General features: G+C 47.5%; 1 protein-coding gene across 1 annotated transcript in view; it reads right to left on the bottom strand.

The window, feature by feature from the left end:
• ctnna2 (catenin (cadherin-associated protein), alpha 2) overlaps positions 1-27,028 on the bottom strand; it is a 413,128-nt gene that overhangs the window by 19,305 nt on the left and 366,795 nt on the right. The window contains exons 10-16 of the mRNA XM_036516446.1: positions 26,796-26,888; positions 23,570-23,726; positions 19,816-20,016; positions 12,782-12,933; positions 9,451-9,564; positions 3,129-3,310; positions 1,870-1,975 (exon numbers count right to left, since the gene is read on the bottom strand). Of these exons, the coding sequence (XP_036372339.1) occupies positions 1,870-1,975; positions 3,129-3,310; positions 9,451-9,564; positions 12,782-12,933; positions 19,816-20,016; positions 23,570-23,726; positions 26,796-26,888 (1,005 nt within the window). The remainder of the gene's footprint in view (positions 1-1,869; positions 1,976-3,128; positions 3,311-9,450; positions 9,565-12,781; positions 12,934-19,815; positions 20,017-23,569; positions 23,727-26,795; positions 26,889-27,028) is intronic.

A 27,028-nucleotide genomic window follows, 5' to 3' on the forward strand; every position in this document is an offset into this window, starting at 1 on the left:
TGTGTGTGTGTGTATGTGTTTGTGCGCACGTGTGTGTGTGCATGAATGTGTATGGGTGTGGGTGTGTGTGTGCGTGTGTAGGGGGGTTAATCACTAACTGGTCAGGAAAAATCCAGGCTGTCCTGTCTCCCTGTGATGGAGAGTCACAGAGTGGGTCCTCAGATGACTGCACCAGTCTGCTCTGCAGGGTGGCCAATTTACCAGAGGGGGAGAGAGGAGAGGAGAGGCCGCTTCCTGCTTCATGCCAGCCGCCGCCAGCAAATGGAGGGGCCTGCCGCTGGGGGCCAGTGCTCCCTCTAAGCCCCTCCTACGGAGAGCTCTCCGCCCCCAAGCCCTCCCCCCCCCCCACCCCCCAGGCGAAGCCCAGGCAGCAGGACGAGGGGACCCCAGCACCGCTAACACGGTTTCCCACTTAAGGGAGGGCGCCCCCCCCCCCCATCCCACCCCCGCATCAGCCGCCAGGGATTCAGGCTGTCTGTCATGCATGGCTGGCCCTGCCACTTACTGATTATGGATTATCATGTGTGAATGCAAAATCCGTGTCGCATTTGATAAATAAAAAAAGCAGCTCTGACTTACTTTCTAAATTGCTCTAAACTTTATATTTAAAAAAATCAACTGAAAATACTAAAAATGGAGGAATCACAGGCGACTGGTGACAGGTTACTAAAGCAGTGGTTTCTTGATACCGGTCTGTTCACATGCATGGCCTGCTCCCCATTCAACCTACTGTATTCTTCCCTAATTTCAGACTGAGTCCAGTAGGAATTTATCCCCATTCAACCAAGACGCCTTGCCCTGAATGAATGAATTTATTTAGGTATTCCTACCTAAATACGCAACATTGTTTTGGTGGTCCCTAGGGAAAAAGCTATACTTGTTTAAATTTGTTTCTTAAAATGAAGAACAAAGCACATTGTGGTAAAATGTAATCTGGGCCTTGATTGTATAAACGGAATTCGATCCCTTACCACTGCCTGCACATTTTAAAAATAAAAAAAAAAAACATTTTGTTGCTGTCGTTGCTGTTGTTTAAAAGTAGAAGCTGATTTGCGAGAGAATGTTCCAGGCTTTCCGTTCCGGCGGCACATCACATATGTATCATTGAGAAAATGAGGAGAACAGCAGAAGGGTGTCTGAATATTCAGTAAACACAAGTCTGGGAGTTGGTTAAGGCCCGAATTGAAAATGGCAAGCCACCTGTTCAATTCATTACAGAGACTGTCGAACGCGTCGCGAGCCCGCTTGCCTCCCTGCCTCCGCGCCTTGTGACATCTCCGCTCGACGCCCGGTCCCGCGGAACGGCGGCTACGCTTGGGCGACTCGACGCTTTTAAGCGCGGTTTGTTTTCCCGAATCGAATGCGTTTCCCTCCGCCTCGCCCGCCGCCATCCTCATTACTCAAAAAAAAGAGAAAAAAACAGGCTCCGCTGATTTTAACATAAAACACTTTTCCCGCTCTTTTTTCCATGGGTTTCTGTAATTAATCTCTGACTCCTTCGGCCTGGGCGCGGCTCTGCGCCGCTCGGTAAGTGTTGATAAAATGGCGAAAGACCTAACCGGAGATAAAACGCAGCCGGGCCCGCCGCCAGCATTGTTAAACGTTTCCCCACTTTTTAGCCTGGTTAGCCTGCCTTCATTTTTCAGAGGGTTGCACTGATTGGTCAGGCACTGAAAATGATCTGTCAGCACTCGGAGAAGGGGCTCATCCTGTTCTGAATGCAGCACGATGGTGGAGGTAATTATATTAAAGACAGCCCCTCCTCCATCCCGCACCAGAGCTGTCCTGCATCTGTAAGACCGGGGAGGTGTAGGACAGGCTCTGAGTCAGGCCTTTCCCCGCCCCCCATTCCCCATTAGCTCCGCCCACCTGGTCGGCCACGGCACGGGCCAGCTTGTCCATGCGGGAGCCTGCCTCGGCGATCTTCTTGGCCGCGTTGATCACGTCCGACGAGTTCTTCAGCGGCCCTTTGCCCCTGAAACGGAAAAGCGGCAGTGAGATCCCGCTGTCATCCACGCCGAGTCCGCCAAGGTCGTGACCCCGGACCGCTGCTCGTCTTTCGCAGCGGTACTGTGAGGCATACACTGATAGACAGTCCTACAGCTGTGGCATTGGGGTCTGTGCCCGTGAGGACCCAAACACTCAACTCGATCACCCAGGCTTTCCCTCAATGTTTTGTTAATAGAGCATCAGACACCGATGGCCCCGTCACATGATCCGTTCCAGAAAGAGAGCTTTAAATTCCATAGCCAAGGCGCACACATTAATTCTAAGAGAACACTGCTATCATATGCTGCGCTTTCATGCTTTAAACTGACAACATAACAGTTCGGATTTGTTATTCCATGCTGTCTTAAGTACATATAAATATACATACACACATAATCCCTTTGCCTCTCATATATAGAATTTTATATAGATTTTGCATATATAGACTTTTAGAGAAAGCTTGTAAGAGAGAATTGAATGTATTGCAAAAAACAGGTTTACGTACTTAAAGAGGCTTATCTGCTGATATGTTCTATTTGAAAAAAGATTCTATTTTCAGACCACTTGCCTGGAACATCAAAGCAATTTTGGAACACAACTGAAATAATATGGCCATGCCTGGAGGTGCATATTACCATCCCTCAATGTAAAGTGTGGTCAGCCTTTTCTGAAGCCAACTGCAGCACCTGGCAAACTCACTATCCTCACACAAGCAATGACAGTATATCATCAGGTTATGATTGTAATCAATGTATTTATTAATGACTCATGTGAAAAGTGTATTAATCACACCTGCTTAACAGAAATGGTCATGAGGGCTGAAGACACATTTAGGACTTTAAGAGACGAGCGTGAGAGAAAATCTTTAGACACACAGCTAGATTAACTTCTTCTAATTGTTCACATTGAGATCTTGTTTTGATGATTTAGTGTGGTGCCATTTACAATTTGAGTGATCACAGTACTTCTGGGTTGGCATTCCATCCTCTATGCTCTATGTACTGGGTATTAGGCAAGGTTCATGCCATTCAATTAAGCTTGTAGCCACGATATAGTAGGTTCTCCAAGCAGTGTTCTCTGTAAACTGTGTGGGGATATCAGAGAGCCAGCCAGGACCAGCGCCAACCCCATCACCCTACCTGGTGAAGTCGGTCATCTCCATCATGATCATGCACATCTGCTTGGCCAGCACGATGATGTCGTTGCCGTTGTCGTCCCACTTGGCCACCTCGGCATCCAGCTTGCACTTCTCCTGCCGGAAGCTCTCCACCTGCTCGGCGATCTTAGCCTTCTCCTCCTGGGGCAGCTGGGCCATGATGGCCTGAGAGAGGGGCGGGGTCCAGGAACAGGGGGCGGGGTCCAGGAACAGGGTGGGGCAGAGGGGCGGGGTCCAGGAACAGGGGGCGGGGTCCAGGAACAGGGTGGGGCAGAGGGGCGGGGTCCAGGAACAGGGGGCGGGGTCCAGGAACAGGGTGGGGCAGAGGGGCGAGGTCCAGGAACAGGGGGCGGGGTCCAGGAACAGGGTGGGGCAGAGGGGCGGGGTCCAGGGACAGGGGGCGGGGTCCAGGAACAGGGTGGGGCAGAGGGGCGGGGTCCAGGGACAGGGGGCGGGGTCCAGGAACAGGGTGGGGCAGAGGGGCGGGGTCCAGGAACAGGGGGCGGGGTCCAGGAACAGGGTGGGGCAGAGGGGCGAGGTCCAGGGATAGGGGGAGAACAGAGGGGCGGAGTCCATGAACAGGGGGTGGGGCAGATGGGCAGGGTCCAGGGACGGGGAGAACAGATTGGCGGAGTCCATGAATAGGGGGCGGGGCAGATGGGTGGGGTCCAGGGACAGGGGGAGGAAACAGGAGGAGTGGGTGGAGGTGGAGGGAAGGGGGAAAGAGATCGGTGGAGGGGGTGCAGGGTAGGGGGGGAGAAACAGATGGAGGGGGTGGGGGTGGAGGTGGAGGGTAGGGGTGGGGGGGACATCAGTGGGAGAGAAAATCATTAGTCGCTCTGTGTAAATGAAAGAAACAAGCAATCAAACGAAATGACTTGGCTTACTGCTTTTACACTTATTCATCGTAATTTCTTCCCAAAGTCACGGAGAGCTCCGAGAGCCCCACCCTGCGAAGTCTGTGACTCCTCCTTAAAAACTCCAGAGTGAAGTTATAGATTTTGCTATTAATCACTGCAGCCGCACTCATAAAGACCACATCCATTTTTCTATTTTGTTGCTGAAACAGATTAATTTTCGCCATAACAATTCAAAGCATGTCTGAAACGGAATAAATCTTTTGGCAAGGTCAGAGTCACAACGTAGGAAGAGAATACTGTTTGTGAGATAAATGTACAATTATTTGACCCCCCCTAACCACCACTACCATCACCGAATAAATAGCCCTATTGTTCAACGCTACAGAAGCAGGGTGGAAAGGAGATAATACACAAAATAGTTTGAGTCAAGGTTATCTAAATTAGGGACAGAAACAATGGTTAAAATGGATGGGGCACCTATTAATAAAAGGATTTCCATTTCATATTAACCATCTATTGCAGAATACTGTAACATAAAGAAAATGCTACTCTCAAAAAAAAACTTTCTATGCAGTTTAACTTGTTTCGTGTTATTCCTTCCGTTGGTCTGATTCACAAATGCTAATGCGGAAGTAATTTATTTCACTTGGAGTGACTCTGTCTTTTTTTGGCCTGGAAACCCCCAGTCCCCCACTACCAACCAGCCTTGGTCCAAATGAACATGACATTTGTCTTTGCAAATAAGAGGGTGGGGGGTGGGGGGTGTTTGAGGACAGGGTGAAGCGTGAGCATTAGTCAGCCTCCCTGTGTCAGTGAGGATGCTGGGAAGAGTGGAGAAAAGGCTTGGAGGACTCAGCGTGATGCAGGCCTGTTCGGTCGCGCCCCCCCCCCCCCCCCCCCCCCCCCCCCCCCCTTCAACAGTGCCACAGTCCTTCCGCTCCTCTGAGACATGGCCACTTTGCCCACTCAGTGCCCACTGGTGACACAGCCTCGGGCTCAACGCTCACAACACAGTATGAGTGACTACACAGCGACAAGCCGGATACAAGAAAATAAGAGAATTATCATATATTGAGAGTGTTACCAGATGAAGCCGATTTATTTTTATTTTTATTGAATCTATACACATGTAGCCAAATGGCAAAAAGTTGGGGCACGGTCAGCAAGATACTTGTCTTGAGTGTAATCTGAGCTCCAGCGCCCGGGTTCAATACTGAGTGTGATGTTAGCCAAAAATGACTGGGAGCCCACAGTTGTGTAACAAACTGGCTTAGTTCCTCTGGCCATAAGGGACGGTAGGACAACCAGGGTTTCGTCTTCTCACCGCTATCAGGCACCCTGAGCATTGGCTGCCTTCCTTTTGCTTGTTGAGCTGCATCAGTGGAGTAACACCTATCCTCCATCAAACGGCCACTTCACTGTACCGTGCCGTGTGACTAGCAGTGCAAAAATACAGCCGTTGTCTACATGCAAATGCACAGCTGCATGCAACTGCATCAGATGATTGCATTTGTCTCCCTTCAGCGCTCCTGCACAACTGCAGACGCCGTTGCAGTAAGACAAGCAACAACGTACGACTGGCAATTCCAGAGCAATTTTTTTTGAGAAAAGCCCTCCACTGTTTCCACAATCGGTTCTGCATTTAAACCTCCTGAACTGTCACCGGATCAGGGTGAGAGAGATGAATTAAGCCATGTGAAATCAAACGGTCTCCGAGGCGGTTTGAACAATGCTGTTAAGTGTGTAACCATGGTTTCATAAAGCCTCTCAAGGGTCTCCTTACCACGCGCTGACCTCTGTGTGAGAGTCGCCAATTCACATTATCCTGACGCTGCCTGGCCACTTCACTTAGGACGCATCCAGCATCAATCACTTATTGATTTCTCATTTTTCTGGGACGGGTATCACATGATAAGGAGGAGAACCTCCTGAAAACAGATTACATTCTATAAAAGCACAAGAGGCACTAAATCATGTATCACTGGGGCAGCAGTGTAGCATAGCGGTTAAGGGGCAGGACTCGAAAGGTTGCCGGTTCAATTCCCTGCTGAGGCACAGCTGCTGTACCCCAGGGCAAGGTACTTAACCCAGAATTGCCCCAGTAAATATCCAGTTGTACAAATGGATAACATTGTTATAAAAAAAAAAAAAAAACGAACCGATGTAAGTTGCTCTGGATATGAGCATCTGCTAAAATTCCAATAATGTAATACTGTTTTCATTAAGCTGAAGGTGAAAACACTCTGTGAGGAGGAGGAGGGGGAGGAAGATCTCCCGCCGGCTGCTAAAGACAGCTGATTGGGACGTCAGGGAAGAGAGGTCCTAGGTGCGGCTTTTCGGAATTCACTTATCCCCAAATCCCTTCCCCGTTCGCTGATAACAAACAAGAGCGGCCCTCGGGGGCTTAATGCGGCGTCAAATCCGTCCCGGCGTGCCAACACGGCCGCGTCTGCGGGGATTAGACCGTGGTCCCGGGTTCCTTCACAGAGTGAGCGCTCTGAGACCGCTTTAATTTCTTTCATTTGAAATAAACTGTCTGCACGCTCAGGGTTCAATTTTACGGTTGACCTCTCCGCGCTGTTATCCTATCTTTCTGTTAATGGTGAGATTCGGAGGGTTCGTTTGGCCCCGCCCCCATGGGAGGGTGCGCGAGCGTGTCCGTGAGCCCGTGTGGGCGTGTGTGTGTACGTGTGTATGTGTGTGTGTATGTGTGCGTGTGTGTGTGTGTGTGTGTGTGTGTGTGTGTGTGTGTGTGTGTGTGTGTGTGTGTGTGTGTGTGTGTGTGTGTGCGTGTGTGTGTGTGTGCGCGTGCGCGCGTGCGTGCGCGCTCGAGTCTCTGGGCGCGCCTATTTGCGCTTTCTATCGATTATATTCTCCTTTTAATAACTCAGCGCATTACGAGCTCTGTGTTCTCACATAATGGAACTGACAAGTGGGGGCCCCACAACAAGAAAAGCTGCCGCTGGAGCAAAACAATTCGCAGGACCTGCCCGGATTTAATTTCCAGGCGGCGCGCGCTGCCGGGGGGACGCATTAATGAGGAATGCGGAGCGGCTGACCCCCCGTCTCTCTGTCATGTCTTCAGTAATGATACAGCACCCGGAGGGCCGGCCGGGAAGCCGGGGAGCATGGCGGCACGTGGGGTACACCCGGGCGAGGCCCTTCACATAATCCTCTCAGATCATGGCTGAAATATGCAGATTCGCGTCAGAGTCAGCGTCCGGTGGGGCGTGGTTATCCCCACGGCACACTTGTGGCCGCTCCTCCCCCTCCACGGGCGTAGGCGCATTTAATTCCACTCCCAAACAACGCAGTCGCCTTGTGCGGGAGGCTTATCGACCTGCCACCCTGGGTTCGCTGCCTAACCCATGTATGATGGCCAGCCAGGGCGGGCGGTGCCAGACCAATGGGGGCGCCTACGGTGTCCTCAGATGCCTGGCAAGGCCCTTTTTTACATTATTGTCATTTTGAAGATGCTCTTATACAGAGCGACTCACATAGGTTCCAGTTTTATCTATTTACATAGCTGGATATTTATTGAAGCAACTGTGGGTTGAGTACCTTGCCCAAGGGTAGAACGGCAGAGTCTCAGTGGGGAATCAAACCTGCGACCTTTCGGTTACGCACGCCCTGCTCCTTACCACTAGGCAGCCTTTACTGCTGCCTTCAGTCATGTGTGTTACCCTACGCAAAATCAGCCTCGATGCAAATTACCTGCTCGCTTAAAACGCCCTCTCTTCAACATCTGATGTTAAAACCTTCATTTGCAAAGGCACTGTACTCAGAGAAAGAGATCTCTCCACTTGTGGAGGAGAGTTTTGATATTCATGGTTTTGATATTCATGGGAGACGTCCGCATTGAAGACTAAAGGTCTTGCAGATTTCAGCAGAGTAAAAAGGCAGGGATGATTTGTAAGCAGAAGTGGGAGTAATCTGTGTGTTAGGGAGGGCTCACTGTCTGAATGACTCACATCAGCTCACTGTTGCTGTGCTGAGCTAATTAGCTGCTGCATGAATGGACAATCAGTGAGCTAACTATCCACGCTGGACAGGGAAGGACACAATTAAGAACCGGTATATCATATAATAATACAGCTCTTCTTGGGCCGGTCATTGTCAGCATCTTGCCTTTGAATAACAAATAAATATGTTTCCACTCAAAACCGAGGCTTTGTAATATTGTAAAAAATATATATATATATATATATATATATTCCACTAAAATACAACATCAGAATCCTCAGCCGGATCTGAGAAAACTGAACAATGGCGGGCTTTGAGCCTCCTCCGCACATCCCTGCTGCTTTTCTGCGCCGGCCCTCGCTCGCTGCCGTCACCTTTGAGATGGCTTCATTTAGCTAAAGCGGCGTCTCCGTGCAACCTTCGCGTGCCGCCCCGGCACCTGGCTCGTTCAGGTTTACAGCTCACTCATTTCCATTCATAATTCTCCCATTGTGCCGACTGCTGGCCCCGCAACCGAGGCAGAGGGCCAGAACCGTCCCACAATGCACCGGCTCATTTGCATGCGGAGGTCTCTGCGGCGGGGGGTGTCGAGCGCAGATACCCTCCTAATGTTCTTTAAGCAGGTTGGTGCTCTTCTGTTGAAAAATCAATAATGTACGCAAATCTGGAAGCCCCCGATGATCGCGATCGCTGGGTTTTGGCACCGCCTGAGAAGCGGCGAACCGAGGGAGCGCATCAACGGCTCCGCACCTCCACGCACCGAAGCTTTTGTGTTAAACCTATCTGCAAACTGCATTGGATTTCCTCAGCTTTGCATAAGTATGTTATTATAATCTTTCAGATGTCTTCATCGGCAAAAGTGATTAATGTCACGTGGCTTTACCCGTTGAGCTTTTTCAACGTGGATTTGCTCGGGAGGAGTGTATCTGTTCAAATGTAATGTATGGTCACAAAACATACAGCGGGCGGAAACAGTTGGGGGTATTTGGTGGGAGAGGGATATTTGGTGAATGATGGCTGACTGCTCCTCTCAGGCACGATCCCTGTCTGTACTGATCCCCCAGTGGTGGAATGTACTCCCCACAGGAGTCAGGACAGTGGACTCACTGGCCATCTTCCGACGTAGACTGAAGACTCATCTCTTCAGGCTGCATATCGGTTCCACCTCAGTCCCTGCCCCCACCTGCTACTTGTAGTACTTACTATTTATTTTAAGTGTTTTGGATTCTGTGATCTAGTGACTGTGATGCACAGTACTATACTTGGCTTCCCTTGTCTAGTCAGGTTGCACAAGCTAACTTAGGGCTTGAAAAGTGTTAAGTTCACACTGGCCTGGGAGTGTTATTAGCCTGGTCTGCTACTGTTGCTCATTCAATCTGAATGGATACCCTGTTATTTTGTGCTATGAGCAAGAGTGTCTGCTGAATGAATGTAACGTAATGCAGTGTAATCAGGCGCGGCGCTTCGTGATTGGACACTCACTCTAGCGCTCTGTCCGGCGATGAGCTGGTCGTCCTCGGTCTGCACGCTGGTGCGGCTGCGAGTGTCGTAATCCTCCTGCTCGAAGTCGGAGTCGTCCTCCAGCTCCTCGGGCGTCTGCAGAGGGGTGCAAGGGGTCGTTAGCCGGGAGCTGTACAGCAAGCGGGTCAGCATCTCAGCGTGTCAACAGCTCATAGATGCTCTAACCGCCAGGAGAGACCAAACAACAGCGAGGGGTCGCTGCGCCTCCTGCCAGCTCTAGACGCAGGGTGAGGACACCGTCACATGACAAGGGACCCCATTGCAGGCACAGACTGAGGACGCTGTCATGTGATGAGAGACCCCCATCGTTAGCGCAGGTACGTGTCTTGCCTGATGATCTGCGGGAGATGGGAGTGGAAGGTGGGGGCGTCTGCCTCCAATCGAAACATCAGGGGCTTCTCTCTGCCGAAACGGTAAGATCTTTACCCATACTTCAGCCTCCCCCATTGTATTTTGCATCACTGTCTTCAGTCCCCCAATTCACACACATTCAGTGTAATGAAACGTATAATAATGTCCTCCTCAAATGAAGAGAGGAGGGAGGGAAAAAAAGAAAAAAGAAAGAAGAGAAAAGAAAAGCGGGAGACCGGGAGTAGCGTATCTCGCCATGCTCCATTGCGTCTTCAAACGCCATTTCAACCCGAGCTGGCTGGGAGCGGGCCCGACCTCATGAATATGGAACTCCAATTAACACCGGGAAGCCGGAGATCACCGCTAATCAAGAGCCGTAGCGTGCGGGGGGACCGACTGCATGTCACCTCCATCCGAGGAGCTGCTCTGTCAACGCACCTCTCGGCCCTCGCCCCGTGTCCCCAAACACCCCTGTGTCCCCAGACGTGCTGCCGATCCCTCTAGGCCCGGGTTCACCTTGGAGAAGGGGTGCTGGGTTCCTCCTAACACCCCCTCACAGACAGGGGACCCACGTGACGGGACAGACAGGTTTACAGAAGAGAGACAGGCACCCGTGAGGTGGAGATTTGGAGGGGGCTCTGTGGACTGACAGATTGACAGTGATATAGGAGAACGTTTCACTATTACCTGGCAGTGTTCCACAGCCTCAGAAATCAGATGCAAAGCGCAGACAGCACACAGCTCCTCAGTGTTATACTGTTCTGAAGCTTAAATATTTGATATGAGCTTTATCAATATAGCCTTATTTACAGTCTGAGAGCTGACCCAGCTAGTGACACATCAGTGTCTACCGAATTTCAATACAGTTTATTTCATGAGCCCTCTGCCTCAGTATTAATTTTTCATACATTATTTCATTTTTTTGTGGTAATGGAGACTGGTAGTTGTACACAGTACCCACAAAAAACACTTTACCTCATTTAAGACTTCTTTTTAGGCATTCTGAGGTTTAATGCAAACATGACAACATCAGTTGTGCACAAATACCCAGCAGTGAGCTTTCCACTACCCACAGAGGAGGCATTTCTCTGAACAAACTGCCTTATCATAATGGAAACTTAAGATGAATGAAAACAATTTTCACCCTTTTGTGTTTGGTGCAAGACTGTTCGAACGACAAGACAGACAGACGGACAGACAGAGGGAAAGACAAACAGACAGACAGGAAGACAGAGGGAAAGACAAACAGACAGACAGGAAGACGCACAGACACACAGAGGCAGAGAGAAAGATAGACGGAAAGACAGATACAGCCAGACAGACAGAAAGAAAGACAGACAGACAGACGGACAGACGGACAGAGGGAAAGACAAACAGACAGACAGGAAGACACACAGACACACAGAGGCAGAGAGAAAGATAGACGGAAAGACAGATACAGCCAGACAGACAGAAAGAAAGACAGACAGACAGACGGACAGAGGGAAAGACAAACAGACAGACAGGAAGACACACAGACACACAGAGGCAGAGAGAAAGATAGACGGAAAGACAGATACAGCCAGACAGACAGAAAGAAAGACAGACAGACAAACAGAAAGTAAGAAACAGACAGACAGAAAGAGGCAGACAGACAGACACAAAGAAAGAAAGACAGGAACAAAGAGGAGAAAGGAGGAGAAAGGAGGGAAGTGAAGGGCAGCACAGTTTGTTCAGAGGCAGCAGATGCGCAGCCTCCAGTTGTTTCTCAGGGATAGCGGAGGATCGCATTGTGCTCGGAGCACGTGTCCTCATCGCAGGGTGCATCCAGCGCCCCCCTCCGAGCGCCGCTCGCCACAGAGCCGTCATTAACGCTAAACGCGGGGACGGCGACACTCTAATCCGGCGGGAACCCCCCCGCCACATCATCGGGATACAGCGGGTGGAACCCAGGCCAGCCTCTTTGATGCCTTACTTCTGGACATGCACTGAGCAACACTCATTATGCGGTCCTTTTCTATTGATAATGCATCTCTAATGACGGAGGAGACACGGCACAAAAAGTACAGCGAATAAAAGGGCTTTTTTTTTGTTCTTTTAGAAGCAGAAATGAGCATTCGGGGGAAAATAATGCACTCCGCCGGTCTTAGGCAGTGCAAAGCCCTGTTTTACATTATTTACTAACATCAGGTTATTTCCATAATTTGATTTTGCAGCCGCGCTGGGAAAGTTTCCAGCAGAATAATGTTGAATAAAGGCATTATCATGCTGAGGGGTGGAAGGGCTGGAAGTCTATGGGACACTCGAGTGGAATGTGTTCTGGGCTCAGATACGTTTCACTCATAAGGCTGCAAGAAGCGGTCCATCAGAGGTGGATACACACCGGGCTTTGTGTTCCAAAATCTGGGATTGGGTGGGGTGTGTGTGTGTGTGTGTGTGTGTGTGTGGAGGACAGGTCGCTAATAAATTTCCAGGATCAGTACTTATATGTGTGTTAATTTATTAATTACTGAAGGAAAATATTGGGTTTTTTCTTTGTTTTATTTTCCTACCAATATGCATGAAGGGCAGCCAAATAATTCTGTCTAAAATAAGAAATAACATTGAAAGACAGATCTCTGCATTAAAGACAGAACTGGGCTTGTTTACTGTATAGTACTTGAGACAAATGAGGTGCAATCTGAATATTTAAATATTTGATTTTGGAAGCCTTAGTATATCCAGATATTAAATTATTCAATATCAGTATCAAGTACTGGTCCCTAATTGTAATTCTAATTGTAACAATGAATCATGTGAGGATTATTTTCCAAATTGTGATAACGAATCGTGTGAGGGTTATTTTCCAAACTGAAAATCTGTTGGAATTGCGTTTGGCTGGGGACGAACCTGCAGGCGAGGAAGAGCAAAGCACACATCCAACATGTAGTCGTTCGGCTTGTGGGAGCACATGGCAACGTACCCTTATCATCAGCACCGCTTTCCTGATGTCACGAACTCCATCATACACCAGACGGGAAGCGTCGATGAATTCATTCTCCTCAAACGGCTGCGGGGGGTTCGTGCTCAGCGCCTCTATTGCAACTTCCACTTGTTCGGCAAAACGGGGCATGACTAGATACAGGTAGAAAAACAAAAAAAGGGGGGAGGGGGGAGGGGAAGAAAGAGAAAAAAGTGACGGGTTACGCATATCCTTCAAAGTTTGTTTTTCCCCTCGGGCGTAAACAAACGGATGCAAAAAGCACCCTCGAAACGCCGCGTCCTTGGCTGGACGTGCGTCCGCCTCGGTCGCACTCGTGTGAGGCGGGGGTCGTCCCTCTATCGCTTACACCCTCCCGCGCCGCACTCCGAGAAGAACAAAATGTCACCAGAAACATCGATGATGGAAAACGCTGCCCTCCCCGTGCCAATTAACCGTTTCACCTTGCGTCGGTGCGCCGGGGAGAGACAGGAGTGCGAGGGGACGGCGCTTGTCTGTCAGATCGCGGACGGATGCGCTAACAACAGGGCTTCGCCGAAATGGGTTCTGGGGAGGGGGGGGGGGATTTCAATGCCCTACACGTTCTTTACCATACAAAAAAAAAAAAAAACAGGCAGCGCGGTAGTTGCAGCAGCGTTGGTAAATGCATATGTAGGACACTCGCGAATCGCTGCATCTCCGTGGTCGTTATTATTAAAGAAGATAAGGAATCTTTTTGTATCTCCACACGCCAAGAGACGAGGAACGCTCGTCGTGTTCGCGGAGCGTGTGTCGGCTGCGTGTTGGAGGAGCCGAAGCGCTTATCGCGCACGCTCAGCGCGGCAGCCAGACGGCTGCTTGTACCTCAGTCCCACGTGTAGGAGTATTAGTGTAGGTGGACGTGTGAGAGATATCCAAAGTCTGCCCACGTAACTAAGCCCACAGGATAGCCGGTCTCTGACCACCCAGCACTGTGCTAATTTGCCCAGATTCCAGACCAGATCAGGGAGTTCTTCCAAAAGTTAATTTCGAAGTTGAGCCCGATGACTCATTGCATCCCAGCTACAGGCTACATGGAGTAGAGCTGTCGTTTTTTTGTTATGCATTACTCCTTTTTGATGCTGCAATACCTTTCTAGAACATTTCTGACCATAAAAAGTGAACATAAAAAAAATTCATAATTAAATTGATTCAAACTGTCGAACATGAAAAGTACTCAGAGCAAAATGACTACAGTAGCACAGTACTTGTCAAACAGATTCCTGTATAGCATCAGGCTACACTTAAGATACTATGCACTATGAGTACTTATCTAAGGTTAAAACATCCAGTCACACACCGTTTTCTTCTCATGACACGAACCACATCCCTTCACTTCTGGCTGTACCTGACAGCCCCAGAAACAGTCATGTCCCTCAAACATTCTCTTATTGAGTACCAACTTCCACAGACAGCAGCGAGGTGTAGTGGAACAGGAACAGGGCTTGTAACCACACGGATGCCGGTTTGATTCCCTGCTAGGGTACTACGGTTTTACCCTTGGTAAAGACACTTAATCCACAAATGCCTCAGTAAATATTAAGCTGTATAAATAGATAAAATTGTAACCTACTGTAATTAGGTCACTCTGGATAAGAGCATGTGTTAAATGACGATAATATAAATGTAACATAAGCATCACATTTCACCACTAGAGGCCAAAAAAGTCAGGACAGTAGTCACAGCCACTGTCTGCATGGTTCTTAGTCAGTCTCCATCATTTTCCAAAGGAGGCAATCGGACATTATCAAAATTTATTTCCTTAGCAGACAACCTTATGCAGGGTGACTTCCACGGCTTGTATTTTGATCTATTATCCATTTACACAGCTGGATATTCCCCGAGGCAATTCAGGGCAGGTACCTCGCACAAAAGTACCAATCAATCAATCAAATGACATTTTCATTGTGCATTTTTAGCACCGAAATTGTCACAAAGTGCTGGGCAGTTTTCAGAGAGAATCAAAAAGGCAGAAAGCCCAGGGCCAATTGAGGACAAACTGGGGAAAAAAAAAATCCCTGACCCCAGGAAAAAAGTGGGGCTTCTGTTCTTCCATACAGTGGGCCTTCCCACAGAGACTGGCCTAGTCTCCCGGAGACCGACACTTTAACTGAACTGTCAGGTTTGAAGGATTGCATTTTCATGTACATTACCTCTTCAGATCCAGAGCTTGTACTTATTATTTATCTGTGTTTTGCTGCCAGATTTTCAGAGATTGAGAGATGCGCTAAAACACTGACAGGATTCTGTGAAGGGCGAGAAAGAGAGAGCGAGGGAGGGAGAAAGAGAAGGAGAGAGAGAGAGAGAGCGAGAGAGAGAGGGAGAGAGAGAGCGAGAAACTGAAAAATATCTGTGGAGCAGCTGCTAACTATTCAGAAAAGCAGGCAAAAAAACAGAGGAATTAACAAAGAAAAAAAAAACAGGCAGCGGCATTGAACTGAGGCCCCGAAGTACAGCGAAACTTCGAAACGGTCTAATGAGGAGGGCTAGAGCTAAAACACATCAGTGCTTTCACTCAGCCATCTGAGACGTGCCAGAGTTCTTACAAGCTGCCCGTTGTTCTGCCATTTCTTAATGTGCTTCACTTTTAAGTGCAGAGGAAGCCAAATCAATTAAGACCGCTTAAGTGAGGTAAATTTGAAATTTACGGAAAAAACTTTTTTTCCCGCTATGAGGTAGAGGTGCATTGTGGCAAACATAAAAGGTGCTACAAAGTCTGCCTTCGTCTTTTTAAGTATATTTTAATCCACTTACAGGGGAGGCGTAAAATAGGCTTTTGGGAGTTGCAGTACTTTTTTTAGATAGAAATATTTAAATGTTCACCAGGCTCATAATGAGTAAAGTTGCTGATGGTACAGAGCAATCTTTATACCTGTTGGGGAACAACATCGGAAATTAAACTTGACCACGTCGGAATGGAGTTTTTCTGAAGCAAATTATAAATCCTCAGCTGGTCAAGAAAGCACAATGCTTGCTTGAATCATCAGGGAGCATAATGCAGACCTAATGAAACATTTATAAATAAAATCATAATGGTGCACATGTGGAAATTAACTTATTCTCTGGTATTAAAAAAGACATTCACATACCAGGATTGGCAGTGTGGTAAAAAAAAAAAAAAAAAAAAAAAAAACATACATCAGTAAATTATCCTCAAAACTGCTGATGTGTGCTGTTCTGTGTGATTGTGTTTGAACTAGGGAGAAGTGCTTTGCCAAAACGGAGTGCAAACCATCACCTCTGAGTTTGACCTCCTCTTACAACATGTTCATTGACTCCAACCACGGTTCACTGATCATGTGATTATCCCATCTAGCAGGGTCATGCCAGCGGCACAACCAATCAGCTGTTCAACACCTTTTTCCTCCTCCGTCAACGCACCTGCTGCCTCCCTCCTTCCTCTCTCTCACCTGAGAAGCTCAGGTCTCGAACCCTATTCCCGTAACAGCCTTGCTTTTCTTCCTCTTTCCCGTCCTCTTCCTCACTGTTCGCCCGCAGTCAGAAATGGATCACTCCTGTGTTCCCCATTATTACCCTGCTCCTAGTATGTGCTCTGGCAGCTTATGCACGGTTGTGAAAACGTGAAAAATGCTCTTGGAAGCCCATCTGGTACAGCCTTTCTTACTCCATCCAAATCACCCCTGTATGTTGGATAACATATGGCACGGCTTTTAACGGCACTGTCAGACGGGAAATTGGTGCTTTTTATTATTATGGCTTTTTGATGATATGTGTTTTTGCAGAGGCTGTGATCATTCTGTCATATTGTGCTCTGATTCATGCGGTGGGGCTCCATGTGGCGACAGTGGCCGGGGCAACCGGGTCTGTAAATGACCAAATAACATAACCAATGAGTCAGTTTGTTTTGGAAATCTACCGCCTTTGAAGTAGTGCCTTGCCGATTGAGAAATATTTGTCTTTTTACAGAAGATTAGTTTAAACACACGGTGGAGCAGGGAAAAAAAAAAAAAAAAAAAAAGGCCATCACCGGTTTCCTATTAGGCTATTGATTTTTTGCTCTCAAGGACAATCCTCAATCCCTGGTCGTAGGTGGACAGCAATCTACAGCTCGGCCTGGTGGAGCCCCGCACTCCATTGCCTGCATTACCAGAGCAATAAATCTGACTGTGTTCAGTGTGGGGAACAGAGAGATTTATAAAATGAGAAAGGACAAAGGTCACGCATCCACGATAACGACCGGATTGCGCGCTCTAGCCGTTAGCAGCGCGTCACAAAACGGGAAGTAGCGGTGTGAGGCCTTTACGGTCTTCGTTCGTGTAGGAGAGCCGCCTGCGCTGTGTTATGGTGCTCCTCCACAGATCGTGTCTTTTTGATTCAGCACGTCTGAGGACGAAGGAGCACGGCGGCTATAAGCAGCTCGTCGTAACAGACTCCTTCCTTCCTGGCGCCAAACTTTACCATCTTTCCCTGAGATGCCTCCCTGAGATTTCCAGTACGCATAAGGTGTCAGATGGTCTTTGACGCAATTTACATTACAGCTTAGAATAAAGGGCTACTAGCACAGAAAAAAATGGGTTAACATTGCCATACTAATTTGCAGTGTAGCTGAAGTTAGGTTTGGATTGTTACACAAAGTTTTGTATATGTTATCATTTTGAAGAGACAACTGAAGCATTTGTTTTAATGAGATCTAATGTGGATCTTATCAATTACTTGCAACGAACAAAAATTGTCCTTGCAATTATGACTCCGTATCATTTCTTACAACTGCTAGATTGATACTGAATGCTTTTTGACCACAGGCTTGTAATGATACAGTGTACTACACAGTGTGACTTTTATTGCAGATTACGTCTCCATGTGGATGGGATATCAAAGGTCATGTAAGCGGCGTGAGGGCCAGTGAATCGCGACGGTCCACGTTGGTGTTTGTGTTTTCGTCACGCCCTCATACAGGAGCTGCAGCTGGCGCTAACGGGACGCGTGACGTGCTCCGATGCTGTTCAGTGACACGCAGACAACAAGAGGCGTCGGGGGAGTTAATTGCAACTCTTAATTATCACAGCGGACGGAAATAATGAAAAAATGGATTGCCTGGCGTGTTAAATCTGGTCTAATGGGGGAAATTAGCCGCCACGGCAGCGCATGCAGATACGGGAACACGACGAGGTCAAACACATCTTTTCGCACGTGGTCCGAATGCACGTCAATCGGCTCAGCACTGGATTCTGACTTCTGTTTTTCACCCGAGATCCAGTTTCTCCAAAGATTTAAGATCAGCTTCCATTTTACAAAATGGTTACGCTCACCCTCCATCCCCCACCCCCATTAGAGCAAATTATCCTAATTCAATTAGTGGTGTATCTATAAAGGGTTTCCTTTCAGATACCAGTTTTTATTTGTTACCAAAAAAAAAAAATTCTGGCAGCTTGACTTGATTTTCACTGATTTGTTGCTTAGTTACTTGGTTATGTTCATCATATTTAGAAGTATGGATCACCTCCATCTTAAACCGCTCACATGGTACAGAAACAAAAGGCATACAAAGCTCCAAATAGTGAAGAAAAAAATGATTAAACTGGCTTCTTCTCAAGATCTCACAACAAAGTCAATTCACGAACAAACGTTTACATATTGACACACAGTCACATCTACAATGACAGCAGGTATTCCTCAATAACTGGATTTCATTTCCCACATTCACTACATTGACTTACAACTGATATTCCCTCAGCCAATGGGGGGAGGGGCAGAAAGCAACTGGTTCAAAGAAAAGAGAAACAAATGTGAGGCTACAGTACAGAAAGCCAATAACATGCGGCGCTCCTGTTAGTCAGAAGTGCATTGGGCTAAACAAATATAAACCTGCCTACTGGAAAGCATAAACATAATTTTCCCCCCGTACAGATGACTCATGTTGCTTGGTGCACCCTTCCAGGCTGTGTGATCCGCGAGTGAAGGCTGCAGTGAAAGACACAGGCGGGCTGTTTTTTTTTTGTATGTGCGGTCGCGGCGAGTTTTGGCCCAAAGCCGTGCCGGCAGGAGCCCCAAGCGCTGGCAGAGGACGGCAAGCGTGCAGGGACAAACAGATCAAAGATAAACAAGGATTAAAAACGGGTGCCAGAGGACAGAGCAGGTGGCGGCGTCTTCAGGTCTGCCTGGAAAAATGCGCGGCAAAGTTGGACCGGACCATTTGAGCCCTACGTGGAGGTGGCGAGGCACCTCAGAGTTGGTTAGCGGACGTCCCTCTCAAATTCGGGGGAGCGCTGGCCTGGAGGAGGGGCGGGCCCTTGCTGTGACGCACTTTAGGCGTACTGAGAGGTGTAAGGTCGAGGCGCAACTCGACGGCGAAGATTGTGTTTTAAACGTAGCCAAATTTAAGGCCGCCTCTTTTAAATGCAGTCAAGTGGTGCGTACGCTGACAACGACTTGCCTGTTAAATGAATACATTTAAGAGGATTTATATGTAAAGGCAGTAAAGAGAAAACACAGGGGGCGAAATGCATTATGGAAATTTTTCTTGCTGTAGAAGTTTTCACGCATCATTCAGAGGCAGTTCACAGGCTATTCTTGACATCATTTCCAGTTAGTTGAACGGCGCACACTCTCACAACCAGAGTTACTTACTTAGCAAACGTACATCAGGCAAAATGAACAGGAGAACATACAGAAAATGTTAGACCACTAAAATGAGTCAAAATGTCTCACAGGGATGCAGTAACCGTGGCTGTACTGAACACGGAAAAAGTGCTACAATAATCGAAATTTCAACAGCTAGTGTCAAAGTGCAACAGCACTCCACAGCAGTATACATGAAACGGCTTCATAATGATGTAACTAGATAAGGGAGCCGACACGCAGCCTGGAGGTCTTTTTTCTGCAGCTCAAGTGGGCCAGTGATTGACCTGTCCTGACTTCTACGGGGAGCTTATTCCACAGCAGGGGGTGCAGGGAATGGATAGGAGGCGTGACCATGGCAACGTGACCCCCCTCCCGCAAGGGTGCAGGGTCTCGGGGCAGGGCGGCCCAGAACTCACCGGTCTCGGACAGCAGCTTGATGGACTCCAGCACTCGCTCCGTGTACACGCCGGGCTCGTAGTTTTCCATCTCGGCGTTGATGATGTGCACCACCCGGGCGGCCCGCCCGCGGATGGCCCCCGCGGTCCGGTCCAGCGTGTCCACATCCCCCTCCTGCAGCGCGATCACGCACTTATTCACATCCTCCAGGATGTGGTTCTCTGTGGGAGGGAGAGAGAGAGAGAGAGAAAGAGAGAGAAAGAGTGAGTGAGAGAGTGAGGGAGAGAGAGAGAGAGAGAGATGGAACGAGTGAGTGAGAGAGCGAGGGAGAGAGAGAGAGAAAGATAGAGGGGGAGAGGGAGAGAGAGGGGAAAGAGTGTGAGAGAGAGAAAGCAGGAGAGAAGGATTACAAATAAAATGAGGAGAAAGAGAGAAAGAGCATGAATGAGGGAGAAAGAGAAAGGGAGAGAGCAGGAGAGCAAAAAAGAATGAGAGAGTGTGAGTGAAAGAGTGAGAGAGCAGACAGTATGTGGGAGAGAGAGATAGCGAGAGAAAGTGAATCAAGGAGAAAGGAGGATAAAGGAGAAAGAGGAAACAAGAGCATAAGTGAGAGTTAAGGGGAGCAACAGATCGGGGGGGGGGAGCGTGAGTAAGACAGGGAGAGAGCATGAGAGAGCAAAAAAGATGAGAGAGAGAGAGTAAAACTGCAAAAATGAGCACAAACCAGACCCCTAAAAAACATCCACTGCTCTTAAAAAGGCTGGCGTCCAGAATTCAAAGACCCAAATAAAGACCAACAGCTTTATTTGGAGATGGGGTTTACTGGCCCATTGAATACTTTATTCCACAGTGCATGTCTCTGGAGCAGGAAATATCATCCGATATAATGCATTTATATGCTGAATCAATCTGTTCTCTTCTTCTGCTATTTGGGAGAGCTATGAAACGAAAGGAGAACTACATGTCCGCAGATATACGAGTCTCATGTTGCATCTGCGAGTTTAATTTGGATCAGAGAATACATTAAAGACGTTTTTTTCCCCACAAAAAAAGAGCTCCTTCTCAGCATTCTGGCACGGGTGCTGCAGTGGTCAACAGCGTCTCTGAAAGCGCATGAAAATACACGCTACAGCACTTCTGCACTTGAGTTTGCAATGAGAACAGCATCCTGACTGGGTGCAAGTTCGCGAGAGCAGTAATTTGGACGGCAGTAAATTCTGATGGTGCATCACACTGCCGAAATGTTAATGAGATCGTACAGAAATGCCACAGATCAATTTGGTTCGGCAAATAAAGAACAAAGCAAAACACAAGAGCAGCACAGTGCAGCGCCTTCTGTACAGAATCAAATATTAAGAAAAGACTGAGTATTAGTCATGCTGTCATAATAGAAGAAGGATTAAAATAAAAAATAAAAAAATCACTGTATTTCTCTAAATTGAACACGGTTATGTCCTTCACCAAAACAAAGAACATGTTGGTTTCATTTATCCCCTATACATTTGATAAACGTTTTAAAACGGAACAAGGTGCTTCGGAACATTCAGGGCTACTCACGAAACGGTGAATTGCATAACCTAAATGGAACTTCAAATTAGATTTTATCTGATCAAATAAACCTGGAGCGGCACAGAATGTGCAGGGTCCTGTTTGGATGAACGGACAGGATGGATAAAAATGAGTTTTTATTCTTCTCCATTTAACCATGACAAGAGAAGAAATAAAATGATACAGCCCGATATATTGACATCTGCAACAGAACAATGGACTACATGACTGCATGTATTCTTTTAGAACAAATGGAGCAAAATCCTTCAGCTGGAGGGTGCAAGGAGCAATTGCCCAAAAGATGTTCTGTGAGAAATAAACCTGTGGAAAGTGCTTTCTCAGACACAGCTTTGTCAGGGAAGCTAACATATGTGTGTTTCGGTAGGGCTTTGGAGCTTTGGGGCTTCAGGGCCCCACTGAATTTCTGATGAAAACTCCCAGAAAACACCCTGAAGTGTCAAACCACACACTGACCTTATGTCAGCTCTTCCTGTATGTGAAGGTGGTCCAACTTTCCACTGTTCCAATTTCACCCAACTACTTCAACACCAAAGTCACCCGAGAACATCACTGTTATCTTTTATGGTTATGTGGATGAAGCTACAAAAGAAACAAGTACATAATAGCCTCCACAACAGTTCCATCATTTAAGAGGAAGTCCATGGTGTAATACGTTAAGCCTTGATAAGGACTCAATTAATATTTATTGTACTTTATTATTTTGAGAATAAAACTGGTTACTGCCAGTACAGATTTGCTTAAACACCACTGCGCTACAAAAAACAGCTAATAACATTTTGTGCTTTACGAACAACTGCAATACATAATGCATCAACTTTTTCTTCATTTTAAATGAACAAATTTGGTGGGCACATGTGGAAATCTGAGAGTTTGAGCTGAATCAAAGAGTTACAGATGCTGTCGGCCACAAGTCGTTCTTCTGATGAGCCACAACTTGTTCTACTTTGTAGATCCGCATGGATCAGTTCCAGATATGTTTTTCATAAAATGGTGGGAATCAGTATTAGGACTGTGGCAGCTGTTCCTGGATCAGCTCATGGGTGCGCTGCCTACACATTGTGGGTTCTGTATGGAAAGCGTTGTTCTCCCATGATGCACCACAAAGTAAACTCACAGACTCACATAACAAAGCCAATCATGCTCTTCAGAGACCGGAGTGAAAAAAATGAAAGTGTCTGTATGATTGTAAGATTCTGCCAATGTGTAGCAAAGTTTCTTCCAAAATACCAGGGGAAAGAAAGGAGGAAAAAAAAGAGTATTACAAAACTCGAAAGGACACTGTGTGAAGGCATAAACCAGGAGCTGTAAAAAAAAAAGAGCCTTTCATATCAAAAGAGGAAAATTACACAAAAGTAGGAGTCTGTGCCACTCAATAGCTTTTTTTTCCTATTTAGAAAGATCTCAACACTGAAGTTGATTTCATTCAATCACACAATCATAGATGCGACTGAAATAGGACATAATTCAGGGAGCCTACTTGCGCTCAAAAGGAGCCAGCGTGAGGCATTGCATGGGGTCTCTCTGAAGCGAGTGAAAGGGGAGACAGAATGACATTCCTCTTCCATTATCACTGAAAATCCTTTTTTCACAATTCAGCGGCAAAAAGAGTTTCGGGGGAGGTATACACGGCAGGAGGTCCCTGCATCCAGCACAGGTGTTTCGTTAAGAATAATAACTCCGGACAGGTAACTCAGGACAGATAAGACTGGTATGCACCGTGTGCCACGTCCTGTTTATGAACCTGCTGTCACACACTTGGAGTAGACAGAGCCGTCCATCTTGTATGCAGATGAGGCAAGCGTTGACCAAAACCTGAAAAAGCTGGTTTACATTACATCACGTTATATTACATTACATACATTTAGCATGCACTCTTAGCCGGAACGACTTCCAGCACAACGGAACGTAAGTGTATTCATTCAGGTTAAATGAACAACAGTGTCAGACCAGGCTAACAACACTCCCAGAGTGAGAGCATAACCCCTTTCAAGCCCTACCACAAGTTAAATTGCGCAATCTGACTAGGCAACGGAAGCCCACTACATTACAGGCAATGGAAGCCCAGTATACTAAGTATACCACTGGCTTTAAGTGGCTGCAAGAATAAAATATGCAGATGTGCCAGCTAAGGGAAGAAAGACAGTATGTTTTGTCCTTGTTAATCAGAAGATGGGATCTCCAGCCCCTGTCATGGTGCCTGCCTACCTGACACGGACAGGAAGTCATCCACGGAGGTGATGTCGTCCACGGCCTCGGTGAGGATGCGGACCTGCTTCTCCCATTGGTCCTTGAACACGTCCATGTTGTCCTGGGCCACCTTGCTCTGAGGCCGGGCCGCCAGGGTCAGGGCGGCGTTGATGACCTGGGGGCGGCAGAGAGGAGACATCTCAAACCATGCGACCGGTGGAAGCCGAGGGATTACGCGGGTGATTAGCACCCAGAGACGCCCAAAAAAGCCACTGCATCTGAACTACGGAAATGCTGATTATACAACAAACACGACAATTAAAACATACTACCCTCTCCACCTCTGCCCCTATGCACCTACTGAGCTCCAGGTGCACACACATTACTTGCATTTTTTTTTTTACCTTATTGGCATTTAGTAGACGCTCAGAGCGACTTACACATGTTAGAATGTTTTCATGTTATCCATTTATACAGCTGGATATTTACTGAGGCAATTCTGGGTTAAGTACCTTGCCCAAGGGTACAGCAGCAGTGCCCTAGTGGGGAATCAAACCGACAACCAGGTGGTTACAAGTCCTGCTCCTTACCACTATGCTACACTGCCACCCCACCATGACAGCTATACCTTAACCATATACTAAAACTTAACCCTACTCACACCAAATATACGTATCTGACACTTGTCTTTTCTATACAAACACTTCACTCCATCCAAATCTCCTGAAACTGACTATATCCATAATATTAGGACTATCATTACTCATACCCTCAGAACGGCTGTGAATTCTAGGAGCCAAAGAAAGAAAGATGTATTAGACGTATAAAGCTGTATGTTGAAACTTTACCTTTCTAGTTCTTGTTATTGAAGACGAAGATCATCATCATAATCATCATCATGACCAAGATGATGATGTTGATAATAAGATTAATATATGATACACGTATTATGAAAAACATATACATTTGTGAAGTGTTTCCGACCAAAGCAACGTGTGTTTAAAAACATGAAATTTGAGGCTGAAATTAAGCCTCTTACTAAGAATACCAAAACTATGAGGAGGCACCATTGTAATCTCCCAGCGTTAGAATCATAACTTAACCTTCACTTCTGTCTAAGTGTCTGTGTGTGTGTGTCTGTGTTTTTTTTTCTTCACTCACGTCAAAGGGAACCTCTTTTGTGACTGCACATAATTATTTTCAGTCGCCGAGACGATAACAAGACTGACACGCATCATTGTCTGAATTTGGTCCAGTCAGAGGCATGAAGGTTGTTCTATATTTAGACCGCACGGCCACATGCTACCGCGTCCGCAGCTCGGGGGGCGGCGGGAGCTTCCTGGAGGCTTACCGCAAACGGCCTGGAGGAGCGCGATAATGGGGTTTGGGGCTTTTTTTGGGGAGGTAATACCGAAACTGGCCAGATCGCCTGTGCTTTGTCCAGACAAACGTTTGCGTGGGTGAAGCCACCGGAGGGAACGAGCCGAAATGCTGCTGGGCGCAGATAGTGACCTGGCAGCCAAGGACACGTACGTGGCGAGTTGTGCCCGCATCTCCCCCCGCCCCCACCCCGGCTTCCAGGGTTTAGCACTGCAACCTTAACGTGCTGCACAGAAAGCACCGACCTCTGAGGGTTACTACACGGGTGCCGACATGCTGTTTCACATTAAATCAGTCTGTGCAGAGCACATTGAGCTCTCTGCAGTTCCGTTTCTGATACTAATCTTATTTTACCTCAAGGGATCTAAAAGAGTGGTGTCCACTGTTGATCTACGGGGGTATTGTTTTGGTTCCAGATCAGGTCCCAGTTATTTTAAGGATATAACTCTAACTAGCTGCGGTTCCAGGTGTACGTCATCTGCCAGCTGAAAGCATCTCCCAACGCTTAAAAAAGAACAGCTCCAGCCATTGCCTGTAGCTTTCCACAGAAACCAAGCCATCAATTGCATCTCTCTTTTAGGCTGAATGGAAAAGTGCAATGTTTGCCTTTCCACTTTCCAGGAAGCCTTTTATGCAATTTTTTTTTCTTAAGGATGCACACTCATTATTCACCTCCATCCAGAGAAACTGCGCTGACCTTCCAAACACGGAGGCTTCTCGCACAACAGCTCTGCCTGAACTGCCACCAAATAAAAATGAAATAAGCTGTAAAAGTTTTTTTTTCTCCCCACAAAGGGCAGGGACACAAAGTTTTCAGACTGTAACTACTGAGGAGTTCTCTCCTTCACCCTGGAAATGTTCAGTTTCGTACCGTCACGCATCTGTGGGTAAGGAAGCAAACAGCAAAGCGATCTGAGTAAAAATCTCTGCCATGAGCGCTAGGCTAAAAGAGAAGTACTGAGGTACAGCAGTGAAGGGAAAACCGTGAGGGCCGCATTTCGTAATTATGGGTAGCAGTATAGCCGAAAATGGCAGCGCAAAGCAGGAGAGGGCAGAGATGTTAAAAGGTTTTTCGGTTGCGGACGGCCTTCGTGACCTATAGCACCGCTGATGACAAAGTAAAAATGGTCTGGAGTCTGTCTGACATTCACAATAAACAAAATAAGCCAGGCCAGTTGCATAATCCCATCTCTGCAAATTTCATTTTTCTGCACTTCAGTTGAAAACCCCGCTCTATATTTTTTTTGAGGAGACATTGCTGAAAGGAGACTGGAACCAACTTGCAATTGATTACCGCCTCCTCCTCCGGCACACGGAAAAGCGCGGGTCCAAGAGACCCCGCCTCCATCCGGCATCACTCCTCCAAATACTTGGCCACACCAATACACACACACACACTATATATATACCGTATATGTGTATGTATTTGAAAGTAATGAAACAAATGATATACACAGAAATAGACGGCACAGCCATATAATCAGGCATCACACTGTGTCTCAGTTCAAACACTATCAATGAAATTATAAAGAAATGCTTTTCATATTTTAAGCAATAATTCTCGTGTGTAATTTTTTTTTAACACCCATACTGTGATTTTCCCCCCAGTGCTCAGTACTCAGACGGCCACTGACTGCGTTGGTGAAGGTTTCGTGCGTCGGAAGAAGCAGCGAGCGACCGCCTGGCCTGAGAACACACTTCGTTTGTTTCACTTACTCTGAGGACCATCGAACGCAGGCGGGTCGATGCCTCATTGATTACAGGCTGCGCAACCCCAGGCCTCTGTCCCCGACGGCCATCGTCGCCGCGGAGGAGGGCAGGGCGTGGCTGGGTGGTTGGGGGGTAGTGGGGGGGAAGCCCTTACCTGTGGGCAGAGGCTGTCGATCTGTGTGGCCGCCATCCGAACCAACTTCACGCCCTCCTCGTTGTTGGAGATGGAGCAGGCCAGATTCGCCACCTGGAGAGAGGGGACAGAGGTCAGAACGGGCGCCCCCATTGTCCGAAGCATGGGGGTGTCACAGCAGACTGAAGTGTCAGATTAGCATGTACATCAGCAGCGCGGGATGGTTGGCGTCACTGCAGCTGCAGCCTGAAGAC

The sequence above is a fragment of the Megalops cyprinoides genome, chromosome 22 (assembly GCF_013368585.1).
Source record: "Megalops cyprinoides isolate fMegCyp1 chromosome 22, fMegCyp1.pri, whole genome shotgun sequence".
NCBI lineage: Eukaryota > Metazoa > Chordata > Actinopteri > Elopiformes > Megalopidae > Megalops > Megalops cyprinoides.